The sequence below is a fragment of the Tachyglossus aculeatus genome, chromosome 6 (genome assembly GCF_015852505.1).
Source record: "Tachyglossus aculeatus isolate mTacAcu1 chromosome 6, mTacAcu1.pri, whole genome shotgun sequence".
NCBI lineage: Eukaryota > Metazoa > Chordata > Mammalia > Monotremata > Tachyglossidae > Tachyglossus > Tachyglossus aculeatus.
This window is the reverse complement of record NC_052071.1, coordinates 39,121,318-39,144,957: the sequence shown is the minus strand read 5'-3', so window position 1 is coordinate 39,144,957 and position 23,640 is coordinate 39,121,318. Positions and strand designations below refer to the sequence as shown.

The window sequence follows — 23,640 nt, the reverse complement described above, 5'->3', positions numbered from 1 at the left end:
ACATATCAGTAATTTTTTACTAATGTCTGTCTCCCCCTCTAGACTGTAAGCTCATTGTAGGCACGGAACATGCCTACCAACTCTCTTATTTTGCACACTTAGTTCAGTGCTCTGCACATAGTAAATCACAATTGCCCCTATTAAAGAATTCCACAGACCCCTAGCTACCAACATGTAAGGCTACCAAGATCAGAGCCTAGCTATCTTCGGTTTCTTCTGTTGAAGACAAAAATCACTCACCCTCGATGCCTCGGCCTTTGAAAGTCTTGGCAATAATGGCAGAGGGCTTATCCTTCACCTGAGCAGCCTGCCACAGAGCTTGACACAACTCTTCCACATCATGTCCATCCACAACATAGGTGTTCCAGCTGTCACCGGGAAAACACTAGATTAGCAGAGGCTCAAAATTTGGGTAAGAAAGCCAATGAGTTATGAAAGAAAAAGCACCATTTACCCAAAGGCCTCACAGCGGTTCCGATAAACACCGGTGTTGTGCTGCAAAGGAGCTGCTTCACTCTGTCCCAATCGGTTCACGTCAAAGATTGCCACGAGATTGTCCAATTTGTAATGCGAAGCAAAGGCCAGGGCTTCCCAGACGGAGCCTTCCGAGGATTCCCCATCTCCCAGCAGGCAGAACACCCGGTAACTAGAACCAAACCAACACAGGCCACTCTTAAGATGCCCTGATTTTGGAAGTCACAGAGGCAGCTACATAGTGGCTGCCCTCCAGGAAAGCAAACAGGCAAGTTGCTTCCACAAATCTTACCTGGCCTTGTCAAAGTATTTGCCGGTGTAAGCCATCCCACAAGCAGCTCCCAGGCCCTGTCCTAGAGAGCCAGTCGCTACATCGACAAACGCTAATCTCTGTTAGAGAGGCAGGAACAAAAAGAACAACAAAAAGAGATTCAACATCAACTGTCACATCACCCTAACGTCCTCCATCAACTTAACTACTGTTTGGATTCATCTTCTGCGACACCTTCCTAAAAATGGGTTGTGAAAGCCAAAATACAGGCAATCCTACTTATAGGTGTTACAAAAAGCCTCTGAAGTTCAACAGAGCATTAAATTAAATCTTGGCCAGTACAAGACTTATTATGTCATCCTGGAGACTTGAAGTAGGCGCTTATTCAGAATTCAGATTCTTATTTACCTATTTGCCTAATACCGCAAAAGGAACGCTTGAACTGGAGAAGACAGACAGAATGAGATGCAAAAAGGTCCATCTAACCTTCATGGAGGGCAGGCATTTTCCGAACGAAAATGCTGATACTGCAGTGGCCTAAATATTTGGAATGGTTGGCTGGCCGTTATGAGTTTTATACCCTTGCCAATTATTTCTAAGCATAAAGATGCTGTGTCCCTAGATTTACCATAACAATCCTTTCGATTCTTAACATGATTTCAAGTCAGTGTTAGGATTTCTAACAGGGATACTGAGATATCAGGATTCCATCATCACCCCTTCCCTTCCACATTCTTGATCAGAAGGCAATGCATAATAAGGCTAGAAAAATGCAGTGTAAAGTCTGCACATCCCCAGGCTTAAAATATCTATTTTCCATGTGATACTAACTCTACGAGCCTAGGATCAGTTCTCCCTAGAGGGTCTTAAGTTCCCTTTACTATTTGAAGCATTAGAGGTTGAACCTCTACATTCTATTGTAATTTCACCTGTATTTCTTATTTCTCCCATCTTTCAGGTATATTTTTACACCCTCATGGCTTCTCCGGGGGAAGCAGTTTCAAAGAATTTGCTGCTGATACCCTCCCACTTTATTCCTAGCCCAACTTCTTCTCTGCCCTCACGATCATTCAGGCTGGGGTTCCTTTCTATGCCCCCCAGCCTCCCTTTAGGGCCTTGGCACCCCACACCGTGAAGCCCAAAGGATCACTTACAGGAGTAGGGTGCCCCTCCAAGTCACAGTCAATCTTCCTCAAATTCAGGAGGTCAGGTTCCTTGACATAACCGGCCTCGGCCCAAGCGGCATACAGGATTGGAGCAGCGTGACCCTGGCAGAAGGAGAGATTTCAGTTGCAACCATCATTTACGATTTGTCGACGAAGACTAATCTGAGTCGAACCGCCAGACCACCCACTATGAAACGGCACTGGGAAGCAATTGATCAGTCATTATTTATTGAGTGCTTACTCGGCAGAATTCTGTACTAAGCAACTTGGAGGATAAAATGCAACATGTTCCCTGTTCAATTTAGAGGGGAAGACAAATGTTAATATAAATAAATTACAGATATGTACATGTGGGGCTTTGGGAGGGGTGAAAAAAGGGTGCAAATCCAAGTGCGATGAAGAAGGGAGTGGGAGAGGAGGAAATGAGGACTTAGGTAGGGAAGGAAGCAGTATCGGTCATGGTCCTCTGCTGAGAAGCAATGCACTGGTTACTTCTCCCTCAGAGGGCTAACTTTCAAAAGACCTGTTCCAGAAATTCTTCTATTTCAGATGACTTGGAAGCAGATCTTATGAATCTGGAGTGGGGAGGGGAAATCAAGCACACCAAAAAGGATATACTGCAGAATCTTTTACTTCTTACTATCCCTCGATCTTAAACAGGTGACAAGAGGAGTTAAGATTTGAATTGGTACTGTCCAGGAAAACAAAACAAAAAACCACACTGGCTATCGTAAAAATTCATCCATAAATAAGCTCTCACCTTCGACAGGACAAAACGGTCATTGTTTGGATTTCCCGGATCAGCCGCTTTATATTTCATGGTTTGGAAGAAGAGCACGGACATGATCTCAGCAGCGCTGCAGCATGATGTAGGATGACTGGGGGGAAAAAAAAGCCAAATGCTGAACTTTACATTTTTAAATAATGCTAACCAGCAGAGGTACTTCCGACAGCTGCCGGCCCACCTTCACAGAAACCATTTTTTTTCAACGCTTAACTGACACAGGTCCCTATCCAGGATGAATTTAGCCAGAGAGCAGCTATCCAGAGCCACTCCCTGGAGGGCCAGTAACTTAAACACAGGGTATCACAAAATGGTGGCGACTCCTGTATAGAACTATAGTGACTGTACCAAACAAGCCAATATCTACGGCCACATTCATTCTGCACAAGCCAGTAGCCTTCAAGCTGTGACAGTACTCTTTCATATCAATCAATAGTATTTATTGAGTGCCAACTGCTGTACTAAACACTTGGGAAGTACAACAGTTGGAAGGGTTGATCCCAGCCCACAAGGATCTTACAGTCTACAGGGGAAGACAGACATTAAAATAGATTAAAGAGAGGGAAAGTAGTAAGCCGTAAGAATAATCAATCAATCAATCGTATTTATTGAGCGCTTACTATGAGCAGAGCACTGTACTAAGCGCTTGGGAAGTACAAATTGGCAACACACAGAGACAGTCCCTACCCAACAGTGGGCTCACAGTCTAAAAGGGAGAGACAGAGAACAGAACCAAACATACTAACAAAATAAAATAAATAGGATAGAAATGTACAAGTAAAATAAATAAATAAATGAATAAATAAAGTAATAAATATGTACAACCATATATACATATATACAGGTGCTGTGGGGAAGGGAAGGAGGTAAGACGGGGGGATGGAGAGGGGGACGAGGGGGAGAGGAAAGAAGGGGCTCAGTCTGGGAAGGCCTCCTGGAGGAGGTGAGCTCTCAGTAGGGCCTTGAAGGGAGGGAGAGAGCTAGCTTGGCGGATGGGCAGAGGGAGGGCATTCCAGGCCCGGGGGTGACGTGGGCCGGGGGTCGATGGCGGGACAGGCGAGAACGAGGTACAGTGAGGAGATTAGCGGTGGAGGAGCGGAGGGTGCGGGCTGGGCAGTAGAAGGAGAGAAGGGAGGTGAGGTAGGAGGGGGCGAGGGGATGGACAGCCTTGAAGCCCAGGGTGAGGAGTTTCTGCCTGATGCGCAGATTGATCGGTAGCCATTGGAGGTTTTTGAGGAGGGGAGTAATATGCCCAGAGCGTTTCTGGACAAAGATAATCCGGGCAGCAGCATGAAGTATGGATTGAAGTGGAGAGAGACACGAGGATGGGAGATCAGAGAGAAGGCTGGTGCAGTAGTCCAGACGGGATAGGATGAGAGCTTGAATGAGCAGGGTAGCGGTTGGGATGGAGAGGAAAGGGCGGATCTTGGCAATGTTGCGAAGCTGAGACCGGCAGGTTTTGGTCACGGCTTGGATGTGAGAATATTTAAGAATTCTCACATATTTAAGAATTATTTAAGAATATTTAAGTACTGCGGGGCTACGGTGAGTATCAAAGGTGTGCAGAGCCAAGTGCATAGCTAATGCAAAGAAGGCAGACAGGGAGAATAGAGGGCTTAGTCTAGAAAGACCTTTGGGAGGAGATAATAATAATAATAATAATAATAATGGCATTTATTAAGCACTTACTATGTGCAAAGCACTGTTCTAAGCGCTGGGGAGTTTACAAGGTGATCAGGTTGTCCCACGTGGGGCTCACAGTCTTAATTCCCCATTTTCCAGATGAGGTAACTGAGGCCCAGAGAAGTTAAACGACTTGCCCGAAGTCACACAGCTGACAAGTGGCGGAGCCGGGATTTGAACCCATGACCTCTGGCTCCAAAGCTCATGCTCTTTCCACTGAGCCATGCTGCTTCCCCAATTAGCCTAAAAGAAATCAGTCTATGATGTGATCGTAGGAGGGTTTTGAAGGTGGGGAGAGTGATGAACTGTTGAATATGAAGAGGGAGAGGGTTCAGGGTCCAAGGGATAAGGCGGGCAAGCGATCGGTGGCAAACTAGACGAGACTGAGGTACAGAGAATGGGTTGGTGCTGGAGGAGCAGAGTACGTGATTTAAGTTGCAGTAGCTCAGCAAGGTTAGGTAGGAGGGGGAGCTGACCGAGTGCCTACGAGCCGATGGTAAGGAGTTTGATGTGGAGGAGAATGGACAACAATCGAAACTATCAACCATTCACAGTGCTTGAGTGCTCCATTTGAACACATCTGGACACAACTCCCTTAATAAGCAGCTTCACCAGGACCCTATCCTATAGGCAAAATTTATCTCTTTCAGGAAAGTGTGCACCTATTTTGAAGATAAATGAGCATTGGTCATCTTGTTATAGTATGAAATTGCAGTTTATGAATAACACGGAGTTGCTCTCCCCCTGAAAAACAACCTTCAGTTAAAGAGGCAGGTTTTCCTCCAAGTGGGGAAAGATGAGCTTCTCCAAGGAGTCAGCAGCTATTAGGAAACACAGTCTTTGTCTACTGCACCAGAAATCAATCAATCAATGGTATTTATTGAGCAATTTCTATGTGCAGAGCACTGTACTAGGTGCTTCAGAGAATACAGCACAACAGAGTTGGTAGACGGACCACAAAGCTAGGAAACCTCGATTCTAGACTGTCTCCCTCTCCACCTTCGTAACTCAGGTTTTGGGGCTAGGCTTACCATTGTTCCTACCTGAAGGACAGGATTTTGAGAGAGCTGCGACCATGATTAGATGCAGCTGCTCAAAGCCCCCCCAAATTTAAATTATTCTGGACAATTTTACAACGCTATTTTGGATCAATATGACTACTCCAACACCTGCAAAACGGCTCCTCTTCATGTTAGCGATTCCAGTCCTTATACCTTTCATTGTCTGCTATGCTACAATCACGGGGCAAGGTCTGGGTCTCGATCTGATGATTTTATACCTATTCTATCTAGCACTTGGGACAGTACTGGACACCATATTATGATGGTATATATTAAAGTCATTGGGGTTTTTGTTACCAACTCCCCCAAGTTCCTAGCATAGTGCTCTGCCCACAGTAACTGCTCAATAAACACCACTGATTATCACTCTCAGGAAATACTCCATGCACCTTCTGTGGGGAAGGAGCTGGATTGGACCCAGTATTAAAAAAGCACTAAAAGTTTACACCTTTATACAACAGAGGTATAAGTTTACAATCTAGTTTCAGATAACAGAACTGAAAAGTTCTCTTCCTCCTATACTCAAGCCCTCAAATACTGGTGGAATGCCAGTGTTTCCATTTCTCTTATGCTGTACGACAGAGGGTCATCTGTGAACGAAAGGTGGGAGTAACAGAAAATGCTTTCCTAAATAGTCTGGGCAAAAGAGAGCTCAGATGGGAGGTGCACGGAGTGAACAGAACCGGCTCGACTTCATTTTGTAGACTAGTTCCCAAAAAGAAAAAAAAAAAAAAAATAGGCCTCAGTAACTACAAGTTGCCCTTATGATTTTCCTCATATTAGCCTAAGCGTTTATAGAGCATTTACAACGTGCATAATGCCGTAGGAGGCTGAGAAACCTGCTTTACATCAGTCTATTTCAGTCTAACCTTGTGTGACCCTGGGTGACGAGCAGCAACGCACGGCCAAGACGAGGCTCATACAAAAAGTTCCTTTTCTCAGCCAACGGTGCACACCTTTCTGGTGTCCAATCATTCAATCGTATTTATTGAGCACTTACTGTTCATTCACTCATTCAATCGTATTCATTGAGCGCTTACTGTGTGCAGAGCACTGTACTAAGCGCTTGGGAAGTACAAGTTGGCTACATATAGAGACGGTCCCTACCCAACAGTGGGCTCACAGTCTAGAAGCCTACTATGTGCCAAGCACTGTTCTAAGCGCTGGGGAGGTTACAAGGTGATCAGTCTTCTAGACTGTGAGCCCGCTGTTGGGTAGGGACCGTCTCTATATGTTGCCAACTTGTACTTCCCAAGCACTTAGTACAGTGCTCTGCACACAGTAAGCGCTCAATAAATATGACTGAATGAATGAATGAATCAGGTTGTCCCACGGGGGGCTCACAGTCTTCATCTCCATTTTACAGATGAGGGAACTGAGGCACAGAGAAGTGAAGTGACTAGCCCTAAGTCACACAGCTGACAAGGGGAGAAGCCAGGATTTGAACCCATGACCTCTGACTCCAAAGCCCATGCTCTTTCCACTGTGCCATGCTGCTTTTCTGTGTGCAGAGCATTGTATTAAGCAATTTGGAGAATAAGCTACAACAATATAAAAGGCACGTTTCTAGACTGTGAGCCCACTGTTGGGTAGGGACCGTCTCTATATGTTGCCAACTTGTACTTCCCAAGCGCTTAGTACAGTGCTCTGCACACAGTAAGCGCTCAATAAATACAACTGATTGATTGATTCCCTGCCCACAACGAGTCTAGAGGGAGGAGAGCAGGGCCCAAGGAAGCTGCAAGGAGTGATCCCAAAAATCAACCCAAGGAAAGCGGTTAAAGTTCACCCTGGTTATCTAAGATGCCTTCTCCTGATCGACTAGCCTGTTACACTCATTCATTCATTCATCATCATCAATCGTATTTATTGAGCGCTTACTGTGTGCAGAGCACTGTACTAAGCGCTTGGGAAGTACAAGTTGGAAACATACAGAGACACTCCCTACCCAACAGTGGGCTCACAGTCTAAAAGAGTACAATTTTAATTGTATTTTTTTTTTACACTGTGCGCAGAGCACTGTACTGAGTGCCTAAGTACACACACTCATGTAAGGCCTGTCCCCTCAATGCTCCAGAATCTGTTTATGGTTATGCTGTATTCTCCCAAGCACTTAATACAATGCTCTGCACACAGTAAGCGCTCAATAAATACATTAATTGACTGACCCCAGAGGCAGGGACCTTCTCTAATACTCAGCTGCATATTTTCCTGAGTCCTGGTCCTGAGCCAGGGGGTGGGAGGCTGTTTACCCCAAGCAAGTGAATGAGGGAAGCTATTCATTCATTCAATTGTATTTATTGAGCGCTTACTGTGTGTGGAGCACTGTACTAAGCGCTTGGGAAGTCCAAGTTGGCAATACACAGAGACGGTCCCTACCCAACTCACAGTCTAGAAGGGGGAGACAGAGAACAAAAACATGTTAACAAAATAAATACAATATGTACAAGTAAAATAGAGTAATAAATCCGTACAAACATATATACATATATGTGTGTATATGTGTGTATGTATGTGTGTGTATGTATGTGTGTATGTATGTATGTGTGTGTATGTATGTATGTGTATGTATGTGTGTATGTGTGTGTATGTATGTGTGCGTATGTATGTGTGTGTATGTGTGTGTATGTATGTGTGTGTATGTATGTGTGTGTATGTATGTGTGTGTATGTATGTTTGTGTGTATGTATGTGTATGCATGTGTGTGTGTATATGTGTGTGTATGTATATGTGTGTATATGTATAGTGTATATGTATATGTGTGTATATGTGTGTGTGTATATGTATATGTGTGTGTATATGTATGTGTGTGTGTATATGTATGTGTATATATGTGTGTGTATATATGTGTGCGTGCATGTACATACATATGTATATACATACATACATATATGTATGTATATATGTATATACTCCTCCTCTTTTATTTTGCCAACTTGTACTTCCCAAGCGCTTAGTCCAGTGCTCTGCACACAGTAAGCGCTCAATAAATACGATTGATTGATTGATTGATATACAGGTGCTGTGGGGAAGGGAAGGAGGGAAGGCAGTGGGGATGGAAAGGGGAAGGAGGGGGCTCAGTTTAGGAAGTGACGGAGCTGGGGGTAGAACTCAGCACTTAGAACAGCGCTTCGCACATAGTAAGAGCTTAATACATGCCATCAAAACCACCCCCCCAAAACTCAGGTCCTCTGCCTCCCGGGCCCGAGCTCTAACCACTAGGCCACACTGCTTCCCCCAGAGGGGATCCTACCGGGCGTGTCTGGGATGAAGGAGCATAAGGAACGCCTACCTATCTGTTCCTTTCCGTGTTCTCCTCCCTGGAATGCAGGCATTCTCCCTCCTCACTGCCAGATGGCCATGGGAGGGATCCAGGCTGAACAGAGAAGCAGCGTGGCTCAGTGGAAAGAGCCCGGGGCTTGGAAGGCAGAGGTCATGGGTTCTAATCCCGCCACCACCACTTCATCATCATCATCAATCGTATTTATTGAGCGCTTACTGTGTGCAGAGCACTGCACTAAGCGCTTGGGAAGTACAAGTTGGCAACATATAGAGACAGTCCCTACCCAACAGTGGGCTCACAGGCTAAAAGGGGGAGACAAAACCAAACACACTAACAAAATAAAATAAATAGAATAGATATGTACAAGTAAAATAAATAGAGTAATAACTATGTACAAACATATATACATATATACAGGTGCTGTGGGGAAGGGAAGGAGGTAAGATGGGGGATGGAGAGGGGGACGAGGGGGAGAGGAAGGAGGGGGCTCAATCTGGGAAGGCCTCCTGGAGGAGGTGAGCTCTCAGTAGGGCCTTGAAGGGAGGAAGAGAGCTAGCTTGGCGGAGGGGCAGAGGGATTGGGGGCATTCCAGGCCTGGGGGAGGACGTGGGCCGGGGGTCGATGGCGGGACAGGCGAGAACGAGGCCTAACAGTGAGGAGATCAGCGGCAGAGCAGCGGAGGGTGCGGGCTGGGCTGGAGAAGGAGAGAAGGGAGGTGAGGTGGGGGGGGGGGGAAGCTGTGTGAGTTTGGGCAAGTCACTTCAGTGCTCTGTGCCTCAGTTCCCTCATCTGTAAAATGGGGATGAAGACTGTGAGCCCCACGTGGGACATCCTGATTACCTTGTACCCCCCCCCCAGCACTTAGAACAGTGCTTTGCCCATAGTAAGCGCTTAAATACTATTATCATTATTATTATTATTAACAAGCCTCCTCTCTGGCCACCAATGGGGCCTGGCCATTCATTCACTCAACGGATTTATTGAGCGCTTACTGGTACAAAGTACTGTACTAAACTCTTAGCATAATTCCACCCCCCTTTCTGCGCTGGCAGGGAAACCCGGCCAGGCCGGGGAACCACCTGCAACTTCCTGCGCTCTTCGAATGAATGAATGACTGAATTGAGCAGCAGCGTGGCTTAGTGGCAAGCGCACGGGCTTGGTAGCCAGAGGACCTGGGTTCTAATCCCGCCTCCGCCATTTGTGACCTTGGGCAAGCTACTTTTTTTTATAATGGCATTTATTAAGCGCTTACTATATGCAAAGCACTGTTCTAAGCGCTGGGGAGGTTACAAGGTGATCAGGTTGTCCCATGGGGGGCTCACAGCCTTAATCCCCATTTGACAGATGAGGGAACTAAGGCCCAGAGAAGTGACGCGACTCGCCCAAAGTCACACAGCTGACAGTTGGCGGAGCCGGATTTGAACCCAGGACCTCTGAGTCCAAAGCCCAGGCTCTTTCCACTGAGCCACGCTGCTTCTCTACTTCGCTCTCTGTGCCAGGGTTACCTCATCTGTAAAATGGGGATGAAGACTGCGGGCCCCACGTGGGACAACCTGATTACCTTGCGTCTACCCCAGCGCTTAGCACGTAGGAAGCACTTAAATACCATTATTATTATCATCATTATTACCTTGGGCAAGTCACCTTACTTCTCTGTGCCACGGTTACCTCATCTGTAAAATGGGGATGAAGACTGTGAGCCCCACGTGGGACAACCTGATTACCTTGCGTCTACCCCAGCGCTTAGCACATAGGAAGCACTTAAATACCATTATTATTATCATCATTATTACCTTGGGCAAGTCACTTTACTTCTCTGTGCCACGGTTACCTCATCTGTAAAATGGGGACTAAGACTGCGGGCCCCACGTTGGACAACCTGATTACCTTGCCTCTACCCCAGTGCTTAGCACATAGGAAGCACTTAAATACCATTATTATTATCATCATTATTACCTTGGGCAAGTCACTTTACTTCTCTGTGCCACGGTTACCTCATCTGTAAAATGGGGACTAAGACTGCGGGCCCCACGTTGGACAACCTGGTCACCTTGTATCTACCCCAGCGCTTTGAACAGTGCTTGGCACATAAGCGCTTAAATACCATCATTTTGATGATGATGATGATGAAGAACGAACGAATGGATGCCCTGCTTCTTAAGGAGGGCACTGGGCGAAGACGGGCCTAGGGACTTCTTGGGGTCAGGGAGCGTGCCTACCAACCGTTAGATGGGCCTCTCCCAAGCGCTCAGTACAGTGCTCCGCACCCAGTGAGCGCTCATTAAGTCATCGATTGCCTGAATTCATTCAATCCTATTTATTGAGCACTTACTGTGTGCAAAGCACTGTAGTAAGTGCTTGGGAAGTACAAGTTGGCAACATACAGAGACGGTCCCTACCCAACGGGCTCACCAGGAAGCATCCACGCCGCCCTCCTCCTCCGGGCAGGCTGCCTAGTACGGCGCTCTGCACACACTGCTCTGCTCGCTGCTTCGGGAGAAGCAACACGGCTCAGTGGAAAGGGCCCGGGCTTGGGAGTCGGAGGTCATGGGTTCTAATCCCGGCTCCGCCACATGTCTGCTGGGTGACTCTGGGCAAGTCACTTCACTGGGCCTCAGTTTCCTCATCTATAAAGTGGGGATTAAGACTGTGAGCCCCACGTGGGAAAACCTTGATTACCTTGTATCCCCCCCCGCCCAGCGCACAAAACAGTGCTTGGCACATAGTAAGCGCTTAATAACATTATTATTATTGTCAGCTGTGTGGCTTTGGGCAAGTCATTTCACTTCTCTGAGCCTCAGTTCCCTCATCTGGAAAATGGGGATGAAGACTGTGGGCCCCACGTGGGACAACCTTGATGACCTGGTATCCCCCCCCCCCCTAGCGCTTAGAACAGTGCTTGGCACATAATAAGCGCTTAACAAATACCAACATTATTATTATTGTCAGCTGTGTGGCTTTGGGCAAGGCACTTCACTTCTCTGAGCCTCAGTTCCCTCATCTGGAAAATGGGGATGAAGACTGTGGGCCCCACGTGGGACAACCTTGATGACCTGGTATCCCCCCCAGCGCTTAGAACAGTGCTTGGCACATAATAAGCGCTTAACAAATACCAACATTATTATTATTGTCAGCCGTGTGGCTTTGGGCAAGTCACTTCACTTCTCTGAGCCTCGGTTCCCTCATCTGGAAAATGGGGATGAGGACTGTAAGCCCCACGTGGGACAATCTTGATTATTCATTCATTCATTCAATCGTATTTATTGAGCGCTTACTGTGTGCAGAGCACTGTACTAAGCGCTTGGGAAGTCCAAGTTGGCAACATATAGAGACGGTCCCAACCCAACAGCAGGCTCACAGTCGAGAAGGGGGAGACAGAGAACAAAACAAAACATCTTGTATCCCCCCCAGCACTTAGAACAGTGCTTGGCACAAGAGAAGCAGCGTGGCTCAGTGGAAAGAGCCCGGGCTTTGGAGTCGGAGGTCATGGGTTCCAATCCCGGCTCCGCCACTTGTCAGCTGTGTGACTTTGGGCAAGTCACTTCACTTCTCTGGGCCTCAGTTCCCTCATCTGTAAAATCGGAATTTAGACTGTGAGCCCCCCGTGGGACAACGTGATCACACTATATCCCCCCCCCGGCGCTTAAGACAGTGCTTCGCACATAGTAAGCGCTTAACAAATGCCATCATTAATGAAATACGACCGAATGCCGCAAATTCAAGAACCGGTGTTCGTTGGCTGCACGTGGCAGGCCAGCAGGGAAGAGGAGGTGGGGGCTTCCCTTACCCACAGCACCTGTATATATGTTTGTACATATTTATTTCTCTATTTATTTATTTATTTTACTTGTACATATCTATTCTATTTATTTTATTTTCCTGGTATGTTTGGTTTTGCTCTCTGTCTCCCCCTTTTAGACTGTGAGCCCACTATTGGGTAGGGACTGTCTCTCTATGTTGCCAACTTGGACTTCCCAAGCGCTTAGTCCAGTGCTCTGCACACAGTAAGCGCTCAATAAATACGACTGATGATGATGATGATGGGCCTTACCCTGAGTTGGAGGCGCATGTGGCCTTGATGGAGTGGATCCTTAGGCGGTTGGCCGCGTCCCGCAGGGCCTGCAGGGTCTTTTCTTCGGGCTTGGGGTAGTTGGCCATCATGATGTTGTTGTTGTTGTTGCTACTGTTGTTGCTGCTGCTGTTGTTGTTGCTGCTGCTGTTGTTGTTGTTGCTGCTGCTGCTGCAAATGCTGCTAGTGCTGCTGCTGCTGCTGCTACCGCCGCTGCCGCATGCGCAGTAGCGACGAGGATGCGTGTGTGCGCGCGCGCTTATTGACGGCCCCCCCGCCCCGCCCCCCCTCGGGGAAATGACGTCACCGCCCTCGCGCTGAGGGGCGCGAGGCGAGGGGCCGCCAGCGCGCGTGCGCGAGCGCGAGCGCGCGGGAATAGCGAGCCGCCTAACCAATGGAGGTGGGCCTCGCCTCAGGGAGAGGCCTTCTCCCCACCCCGGAGTAAACCGCCCTTGAAAATATATATTTCCCAAGCGCTTAGTGCAGTGCTTCGCACACAGTAAGCGCTCAGTAAATACGATTCATTCAGTCGTACAGAGCACTGTACTAAGCGCTAAGTTGGCAACATATAGAGACGGTACCTACCCAACAGCGGGCTCCCAGCCTAGAAGGGGGAGACAGACAACAAAACCAAACATATTCACAAAATAAAATAGACAGAATAAATATGTACAATGCTCCGCATACAGTAAGCGCTCAATAAGTGCGATTCATTCAATCATACAGAGCACTGTACAAAGCGCTAAGTTGGCAACATCTAGAGACGGTCCCTACCCAACAGCAGGCACACAGTCTAGAAAGGGGAGACGGACAACAAAACAAAACATATTAACAAAATAAAATAAATAGAATAAATATGTACAATGCTCCGCACTCAGTAAGCGCTCAATAAATACAATTCATTCAATCGTACAGAGCAAAATCGTACAGAGCACTGGACTAAGCGCTAAGTTGGCAACATCTAGAGACGGTCCCTACCCAACAGCGGGCTCCCAGTCTAGGAGGGGGAGACGGACAACAAAACAAAACATATTAACAAAATAAAATAAACAGAATAAATATGTACAATGCTCCGCATACAGTAAGCGCTCAATAAGTGCGATTCATTCAATCATACAGAGCACTGTACAAAGCGCTAAGTTGGCAACATATAGAGACGGTCCCTACCCAACAGCAGGCTCACAGTCTAGAAGGGGGAGACGGACCTCAAAACATATTAAGAAAATAAAATACACAGGATAAATATGTACAAGTAAAATAAATAGAGTAATAAATATGTACAAACATATATACAGGTAAGCAGATAATAAGCACTAACAAATGCTATCATTGGGAAGCGGGAAGAGCGAGCCGCCTTACCTCTGGAGGTGGGCCTGAAGGGCGCCTCGCCTCAGGGAGAGGCCTCCCCCACCCCGGAGTAAACCGCCCTTGAAAATATATACTTCCCAAGCGCTTAGTACAGTGCTCTGCACACGGTAAGCGCTCAATAAATACGATTCATTCAATCGTACAGAGCACTGTACTAAGCGCTAAGTTGGCAACATCTAGAGACGGTCCCTACCCAACAGCGGGCTCCCAGTCTAGAAGGGGGAGACGGACAACAAAACAAAACATATTCACAAAATAAAATAAACGGAATAAATATGTACAAGTTAAAATAAATAGAGTAATAAATATGTACAAACATATATACATGTAAGCACATAGTAAGCGCTTAATAAATGCCATCATTGGGAAGCGGGAAGAGGGAGCCGCCTTACCTCTGGAGGTGGGCCTGAAGGGCGCCTCGTCTCAGGGAGAGGCCTCCCCCACCCCGGAGTAAACCGCCCTTGAAAATATATACTTCCCAAGCGCTTAGTACAGTGCTCTGCACACAGTAAGCGCTCAATAAATACCATTGAATAAATGAATTAACAAAATAAAATAAGCCACTTGTCGGCTGGGTGACTTGGGGCCAGTTGCTTCACTTCTCTGGGCCTCAGTTCCCTCATCTGGAAAATGGGGATGAAGACTGTGAGCCCCACGTGGGACAACCTGATGACCTTGCACCGACCCCAGCGCTTAGAACAGTGCTTGGCACATAGCGCTTAACAAATACCAACATTATTAGTACCATGATTCCATATATATATTCGTGGTATATATGGGGTATGTGGTATAAATGGGGATGAAGACTGTGAGCCCACTGTTGGGTAGGGACTGTCTCTATATGTTGCCAACTTGTACTTCCCAAGCGCTTAGTTCAGTGCTCTGCACACAGTTAGCACTCAATAAATACGATTGATTGATTGACAACCTGATCACCTTTTGTCTCCCCCAGAGCTTAGAAGAGTGCTTGGCACATAGTAGGTGCTTAACAAATACCAACATTATTATTACTATTATTATTATTAACAAATACCATAATGCGTTATGGTATTTGTTAAGGGCTTGCTATGTTCCAGGCACTAGTGCTAAGCGCTGGAGTAGATAGAAGCTAAGAAGGTCAGACACAGTTCATGTCCCATGTGAGGGCCACACTGGTTAAAACACAATCAATCAATCAATCAATCGTATTTATTGAGCGCTTACTGTGTGCAGAGCACTTCTGCTGTGAGGGGGCATGGTTTATTGAGGCTTTATTGAGGTGCAGACATGGTTCTGGGTGGGTGAGAAGCGTCAGGGACTAGTGGAAAGAGCTCAGGACTGGGGGTCAGGAGACCTGGGCCCTAAATCCTGCTCCGCCACGCAAGCCACGCAACTTCTCTTCGCCTTATTTTTTTTTTCCACCTGTAAAATGGGGATTCGATACCTGTCCTCCCTTTCACTTAGACTGACAGGGATCTTGTCCAGTCTGATTATGGCTTGGCACAACGCATGGCATATAGTGTTTAACAAACACCACAATTATTAAATGGTAACTGCTGCTCTTGCTGTGCCTTGCTTCACCATGCTGGGTTTTCCAGGGCTGTGGAAAGTCCCTGATCAGAAAGTGAGTGAATTCTCACAGAATTGTTTCGGCAAATTGAGCAACACTAACTTGAATTTTGGCCTCAACACCCCGCAACCCCTAGAGACAACCCATTTACAGAGTTAGTAATGAGTTATCTGGACTCCAAAAGAAACAATAGATTGGTTAAACTTTCATGGTTTATCTGAAAATGGACTGCAGCCAGAAAGTATGGACCTCACTATTGAAAAGCCATTGTTACATTGTTTTAAGGAGATTATTTTAGCCATTAAGTGAATTGTTACTGATGGTAGGGGTCTAGCTTTCTCACAAAAGTACACGGAATTTCCAAATTGCTTATATGGTTCTATATTGTCTTTGTAACTCCATTGGACTATCAATTAGTGATATTTATTGAGTGCATACTATGTGCAGAGCTCTGTAGTGTCCATAAATATGAGTTTGAATCAATTTGAATCAACTGGGAAATACAGAATAGATCTTTCCTGTTTTTGTAAATTAATAATAATAATAATAATAATAATAATAATGGCATTTATTAAGCGCTTACTATGTGCAGAGCACTGTTCTAAGCGCTGGAGAGGTTACAAGATGATCAGGTTGTCCCACGGGGGTGCTTACAGTCTTCATCCCCATTTTACAGATGAGGGAACTGAGGCCCAGAGAAGTTAAGTGACTTGCCCAAAGTCACACAGCTAACTGGCGGAGCCGGGATTTGAACCCATGACCTCTGACTCCAAAGCCCGTGCTCTTTCCCACTGAGCCACACTGCTTAAGATATTTATGAAATGCACTGTATTAAACTCAGAAAGACCTGAATTAAAACTTCCTATCAGCAATAATATTGCTATTTAGAAAATGGTATTTTTTTCCTAGGCTGAAAGCTCACATTTGTAATAATAATGTTGGTATTTGTTAAGCACTTACTATGTGCCGAGCACTGTTCTAAGTGTTGGGGTAGATACAAAGTAATCAAGCTGTCCCACATAGGGCTCACAGTCTTCATCCCCATTTTCCAGATGAGGTAACTGAGGCAAAGAGAAGTTAAGTGACTTTCCCAAGGTCACAAGTGGCACAGCCGGGATTAGAACCCACGGCCCCTGATTCCCAAGCCCATGCCCTTTCCACTGAGCCACGCTGCTATAGCTTCTCATTGGGAATGAGGATATTTATTATGGTTGAAGTATACACCTGAAATCTAGAAATCAACTGGGATAAATACGAACACAAACGGTTCAGAGGTTTTGACCTATTGAACTATATAAATAAGCGCTCAATAAATACGATTGATTGATAAATATGTACTCTCATTTGAGAGAGGACAATAGAATTAAAAGACCCAATCCTTGTCCTCGATCCTTGTCCTCTACAGTGTAGACATATTTAAATAATTTGCAGATTGGAGAAAGGGGAGGGTGCATGTATAAAATAAAAGCCTCACTGGTCGTCTTGCGGTAAAACCTGGGCAAAAATCTAGACGACTCGGGTGGGAAGTGCAAGATTTGCCTTCCACCTCTGCCTCTGCCGGCTTTCTGTTGTCAATCACGGCTGCTTCTTATCCCGGGCGGCCAATTTTTGAGGTGGTAATTCCCTCGGCTTTGCTTGGCTGGCACTCTACATAAGGAATCCATTTGCGAACCGTGCCCATGGTATGATTAGAATGGCAGCTGCTGGCAGACAGTTCTGGGTATGCACAGTAGCAGGGGTGAGGGGTGTGAATTCTGACACAGTTATGTGGATTAAGTGCCTGTTGAAAGATTCATTCGTATCTTGCCTGGGTTTAGTTCGGTACCGTACTCGTCATTTCACCCACAGCCATTCCTTTCGGTCCTTTCCAGGTTAGAAGCAGCGTGGCTCAGTGGAAAGAGCACGGGCTTTGGAGTCAGAGGTCATGGGTTCAAATCCCGACTCCGCCACATGTCTGCTGTGTGACCTTGGGCAAGTCACTTAACTTCTCTGAGCCTCAGTTACCTCATCTGTAAAATGGGGATTAAGACTGTGAACCCCACATGGGACAACCTGATCACTTTGTATCCCCCCCAGCGCTTAGAACAGTGCTTTGCACATAGTAAGCGCTTAACAAATGCCAACATTATTTATTATTATTTATTATAGGCTGGCATAATATTAAAGAAATGAGCAAACCTCCCTTCTTAAAGCTACAGAAGGCTTTTCTGGATTCAGAAAAGCAGTACGAATTCAGTTTTCGCACCAAATGTTCATGTTTATTTAGAGGTGCTGTTTCAACCTCAGCTGCAAAATGTAGTGTTGGAAAATAGGCACCTGAATTCTTCGGTATCTATGATATTCATTCATTCGATCGTATTTATTGAGCGCTTACTGTGTGCAAAGCACTGTACTAAGCGCTTGGGAAGTACGAGTTGGAAACATATAGAGACAGTCCCTACCCAACAACGAGCTCACGGTCTAGAGCTCACGGTCACGGTTATTTTATTTTGTTAGTATGCTTGGTTTTGTTCTCTGTCTCCCCCTTTTAGACTGTGAGCCCACTGTTGGGTAGGGACTGTCTCTATATGTTGCCAATTTGTACTTCCCAAGCGCTTAGTACAGTGCTCTGCACATAGTAAGCGCTCAATAAATACGATTGATGATGATGATGATGATAGAGGGGGAAACAGACATTAATACAAATAGATAAAGCAATAAATGATATAAAAACATCTGCCGGTCAGATCAAGTTGAGGTATTTTTCACAACTCTATGCTGCTCTCTTCCAAGGGTTTGTTGAAGGTGACTGCATTCATCTGACTGCAAATGCTATATTCTTTTACTGGCATCTTAAATAATCTAAATTGTGGAGCAATAACATATTTATACCATAATAAAGTCTTGAATTTCTCTGGCAGAGGCTGCGTCCCTTCTGCACCACACTGACTTACTCCCTTAATTCATCTCCCCTCCCAGCCCCACACCACTTGCATGCACAGCTGTAATTTTATTAATTTATATTAATGTCCATCTCTCCCTCAAGACAGTAAACTCACTGTGGGCAGGGAATGTGTCTGTAATATTGGCATACTGAACTCTCCCAAGCGCTTGGGACAGTGCTCTGCACACAGTAATCAAATGTGAACTATTTCTGAAAATTAGGATTTTTAATTTTTAAATTAAGTTCCTGACTTTCCCGAAATCAGATTTCTTATAAACCAAGGCTGATTATTTTTAGGACCTAGGCTTGTTTGTGAGCCTGCCTTTAAGTGTCTTTTTCAGTAGTAGCCACAGAAGCTCCTGACAATTGGCTTTGAGGCAGTCCATCAGCTCTCTCCTCCCTCCCACTAGACCTCACTTGGCTCCTCTATTTATTTTATGGTATTTGTTAAGCTCTTACTATGTGCCAAACATCGTTCTAAGTACCGGTAGATATGAGTAGATACGAGTAAATCAGGTTGGACACAGTCCTTGTTCCTCATGGGGCTCACAGTCTAAGTAGGAGGGAGAATAGGCATTTAATCTCCTGGGATAAATATGAACACAAATGGTTCAGAGGTTTTGACCTATTGAACTGTAGAAATATGTACTCTCATTTGAGCGAGGACACTAGAATGAAAAGACACAATCTTTGTCCTCAATCCTTGTCCTCTACAGTGTACAGATATTTAAATAATTTGCAGATTGGAGAAAGGGGAGGGTGCATGTATAAAATAAAAGCCTCATTGGTTGTCTTGCGGTAAGACCTGGGCAAAAATCTAGACGACTCGGGTGGGAAGTGGAAGATTTGCCTTCCACCTCTGCCTCTGCCGGCTTTCTGTTGTCAATCACGGCTGCTTCTTATTCCGGGCGGCCAATTTTTGAGGTGGTAATTCCCTCAGCTTTGCTTGGCTGGCACTCTACAGAAGGAATCCATTTGCAAACCTTGCCCATGGTATGAGTAGATTGGCAGCTGCTGGCTTGCCCTAGGTCACGCAGTAAGCAATTGGCAGAGTGGGTATGAGAAGCAGCATGGTCTAGTGGATAGAGCATGGGCCTGGGAATCAGAAGCATCTGGGTTCTAATCCAGGCTCCGCCACTTGTCTGCTGTGTGAACTCAGGCAAGTCACTTCACTTCTCTGTGCCCCAGTTACCTCATCTGTAAAATGGGGATTAAGACTGTGAACCTGATGTGGAACAGTGACTGTGTCCCACACAATTTGCTTGCATCGCGCCCCTCCTCCTCCCCCCAGTGCTTAGTACAGTACCTGGCACATAGTAAGTGCTTAACAAATACCACAATTGTCATTATTATTAGAATCCAGGTCCTTTGGCTCCAAAGGCTGTGCTCTTTCCACCAGTTCATGCTGCTTCTCCAGGCCATGCTGCTTCTTCTCTCAAGCCAATCTATTCACTCTGCCTTATTCTTGCCTCTCTTATGGCCAACATCATGCTCCCATCCTCCTTTCTGCCTCACATCCAAACGACCATTGCTTTTCCCATCTTCAAGGCCTCACATCTCCTCCAAGAGGCCTTCCCTGATCAATCTCTCATTTCCCCCACTCTATTTCCCTCCTACTGCCTCTTTGCAGTGTGGCTTAGTGGAAAGAGCCCGGGTTTGGGAGTCAGAGGTCATGAATTCTAATCCCTGCTCCGCCACTTGTCTGCTGTTGACTTTGGGCAAGTCACTTAACTTCTCTGTGCCTCAGTTAATTCATCTGTAAAATGGGGATTAAGACTGTGAGCCTCAAGAGGGACAACCTGATTAACTTGTATCTACCCCAGTACTTAGAACAGTGCCAAAGCACATAGTAAGCACTTAACAAATACCATCATTGTTATTATTATTATTATTACTTAAACACTTGGTTGGGAACTCACACCCCCTCTAACTCCCTTAGCCCTTATGTTTATTTTTATTCTATTCTCCCATTTGTGCTTACCCCTACCTGTAATTTATCTTAATATCTGTCATCCCTGTTAGATTGTAAAGTCTTTGAGAGCAGGGATCATGTCCACTTACCCCATTGTACTCTCCCAATGCTGTGTACAGTGCTCCACACTAAGGAATTCATTAAATACTGTCGATTGAATGACTGATTCATTAGTTTTATTCTAATTTGATAATCAACACTAATTTGGTTGTCGCTTTCTTTTGACTGAAGTACATTTTGAAGATACTCTAGGGCACGTACTTATCACTCTATTTATTTTATTTGTACATATTTATTCTATTTATTTTATTTTTGTTAATATGTTTTGTTTTGTTCTCTGTCTCCCCCTTCTAAACTGTGAGCCCACTGTTGGGTAGGGACCGTCTCTATATGTTGCCAACTTGTACTTCCCAAGCGCTTAGTCCAGTGCTCTGCACACAGTAAGTGCTCAATAAATACGATTGATTGATTGATTGATTGAAGGGAAGGGAAGTGCTGTTATATTGTTGTACTCTCCCAAGCAATTAGTACAGTACTCTGCACATATTAAACGCTCAATAAATACTATTGACTGAATGACTACTCTTCCAATCACTTCTTCGCTCAGTAAGCACTCAATAAATACCTCTGATGGACTTAACTGAACCAAGACCAGACCTGTCCAGGTAAGCCTTTTACAGAACAGCCCAATCAGCCCTCTTAAAACGGTGACTTAAGTGACACCCAGGCTCGCAGCATAACCTAATGACATCACACACGTCATTTTATGGTAGTCTATCTCAGTCCATCCAAATCTAGAGTGTTTTCCCAGGGTGGTCCCTGAACTCCCCTTCCTGCACCAGAGCCACTATGTTCCTTTCCCAAGCTCATATAAATGCAAGCAAAAGCCTGTGTAAACTCTGTCTGGCAAAATTATTTCTTCATCCTTATTGACACCCATGCCCACTGCCCTCGCTAGTTGTTCCAGATGTTTAACTACCTCCTCAAACCTCCCTACCCCCCCCACCGCCTCCCCCATTTCTTGCTCCTAATTGACCCAGCCACGTATTTTGAGAAAATGAAAAGCAACAGGTATGATGTCCCTAAAAATCTCCAGTCCCTGGCTCCTCCTGCCCCTTCTTCAACTCTCCCATCTTACTCAGCACTATCTCAAGAGATCTCCTGCCTTCTCTCAAAATCCAGCCCCTCCACCTGTACATAGGGCTCATAGTTTTAATCTATATTTTACAGGTGAGGTAACTGAGGCACAGAGAAGTGAAGTGACTTGCCTAAGGTCACACAGCAGACAGTTACCTAAAGGTCCTTTATGTGCCTGTCTACTGCTCTGTTGCTGCCACATGGGCATATATTAAACTGCACAGGCATAGCCAAACTGCCAAGAGATGCAAGAGTTGAAAATTATTTTCAGGTTGTATCCGATCCCATTAAATATTCTGAGACTTTAGGTAACAGGCTTTGAATAGTAATGAATTCCCTCGAGTTGTCCTCAGATGACTGGAAAATACCCCGCTTGCTTCACTACATCATGCTGACACTTGCCAAAGTGTGTTCTTGTGAATAGCAGGGAGCTATTACTCTCTGCTGGTCTACAGTCAAGAGTCTCTACTTTACTTGATGATGATGATGATGGCATTTATTAAGCGCTTACTATGTGCAAAGCACTGTTCTAAGTGCTGGAGCACTGTTCTTAATTAATTTAATTAATTTAATAATGGCATTTATTAAGCATTTACTCTGTGCAAAGCACCGTTCTAAGCGCTGGGGAGGTTACAAGGTGATCAGGGTGTCCCACAGGGGACTCACAGTCTTCATCCCCATTTTACAGCTGAGGTAACTGAGGCACAGAGAAGTTGAATGACTTGCCCAAAGTCACACAGTTGACAAGTGGTGGAGCCAGAATTTGAACCCATGACCTTTGACTCCAAAGCCCGGTCTTTTTCCACTGAGCTACACTGCTTCTTAGCTTGAGTAGCTTCTCTGCTACTTAGTTAGGTCTCCCTACCTGCACCAGGACACCCACACAAACAAATGTTAACATGTTGCCCATGACCTTATGTTGCCAACTTGTACTTCCCAAGCTCTTAGTACAGTGCTCTGCACAGTAAGCGCTCAATAAATACGATTGAATGAATGAATGACCTCCCAAAAGCTTTCACATACTTTTACTGAGCTTTTCATTTAGTCACATAAAATCCTTTCTTCTTCATACACACTGATTTATAGCCTCATAACCAGGAGTAGAACCTCTGCCCAAGTAACTCTCATAAGAGAATTTGCACGAGCTGGAAAAACCTTTGGTTTGCCACAACCTAGACTGGCTGCTTGAAATAGTCTCAGAACCACTGAGTCCCATTTGCCTTAAAATCCAAGTGGAATTGGAAGTGGGCCGAGGTCGCACTTCCCTAGGGAGTTTCTGACCATGGGTGTGGGTGGGGTGGGTGGGTGGGGTGTATGTGTGTGTGTGGGTGTGTATGTGTGTTTTCAGAGGTCACCCCCTACTACTGGGAACTAAACAAATGGTGTTGGCCACAGGGAATTCTCCACCTTGCCCAAAACTGGGGGAATGGAAGTCCAGATAAGAGGCTATTGGATTCAGGATCCATGGGTTGAGCCCCAAAGTGCTGGGCTTGCTCTCTCTCTCTCTCTCTCTCTCTCTCTCTCTATCCACGTGAGGGAGTCCACCACTAAACCTTACCACCTTACCTCCTTCCCCTCCCCACAGCACCTGTATATATGTTTGTACATATTTATTACTATATTTATTTTATTTGTACATATTTATTCTATTGATTTGGTTAATATGTTTGGTTTTGTTCTCTGTCTCCCCCTTCTAGACTGTGAGCCCACTGTTGGGTAGGGACCATCTCTATATGTTGCCAACTTGTACTTCCCAAGCACTTAGTACAGTGCTCTGCACACAGTAAATGCTCAATAAATGTGATTGAATGAATGAATGAACTAAAGATTGCCCCAACTTCTTATTTTTGTCCCCTGCTCTTTGAATGTGCTTCAGACTCCAGTCTTGACCTAGGTTGTA

The 23,640-nt window shown here is 45.5% G+C and overlaps 1 protein-coding gene across 1 annotated transcript in view; it reads right to left on the bottom strand.

Moving 5' to 3' along the window:
* The window catches only part of TKTL1 (transketolase like 1), a 28,059-nt gene extending 15,090 nt beyond the window's left edge, over window positions 1–12,969 (bottom strand). The window contains exons 1-6 of the mRNA XM_038748036.1: window positions 12,774–12,969; window positions 2,672–2,789; window positions 1,900–2,013; window positions 767–864; window positions 455–646; window positions 241–368 (exon numbers count right to left, since the gene is read on the bottom strand). Of these exons, the coding sequence (XP_038603964.1) occupies window positions 241–368; window positions 455–646; window positions 767–864; window positions 1,900–2,013; window positions 2,672–2,789; window positions 12,774–12,883 (760 nt within the window). The 5' untranslated portion in view covers window positions 12,884–12,969. The remainder of the gene's footprint in view (window positions 1–240; window positions 369–454; window positions 647–766; window positions 865–1,899; window positions 2,014–2,671; window positions 2,790–12,773) is intronic.
* Window positions 12,970–23,640: the final 10,671 nt, after the last annotated feature.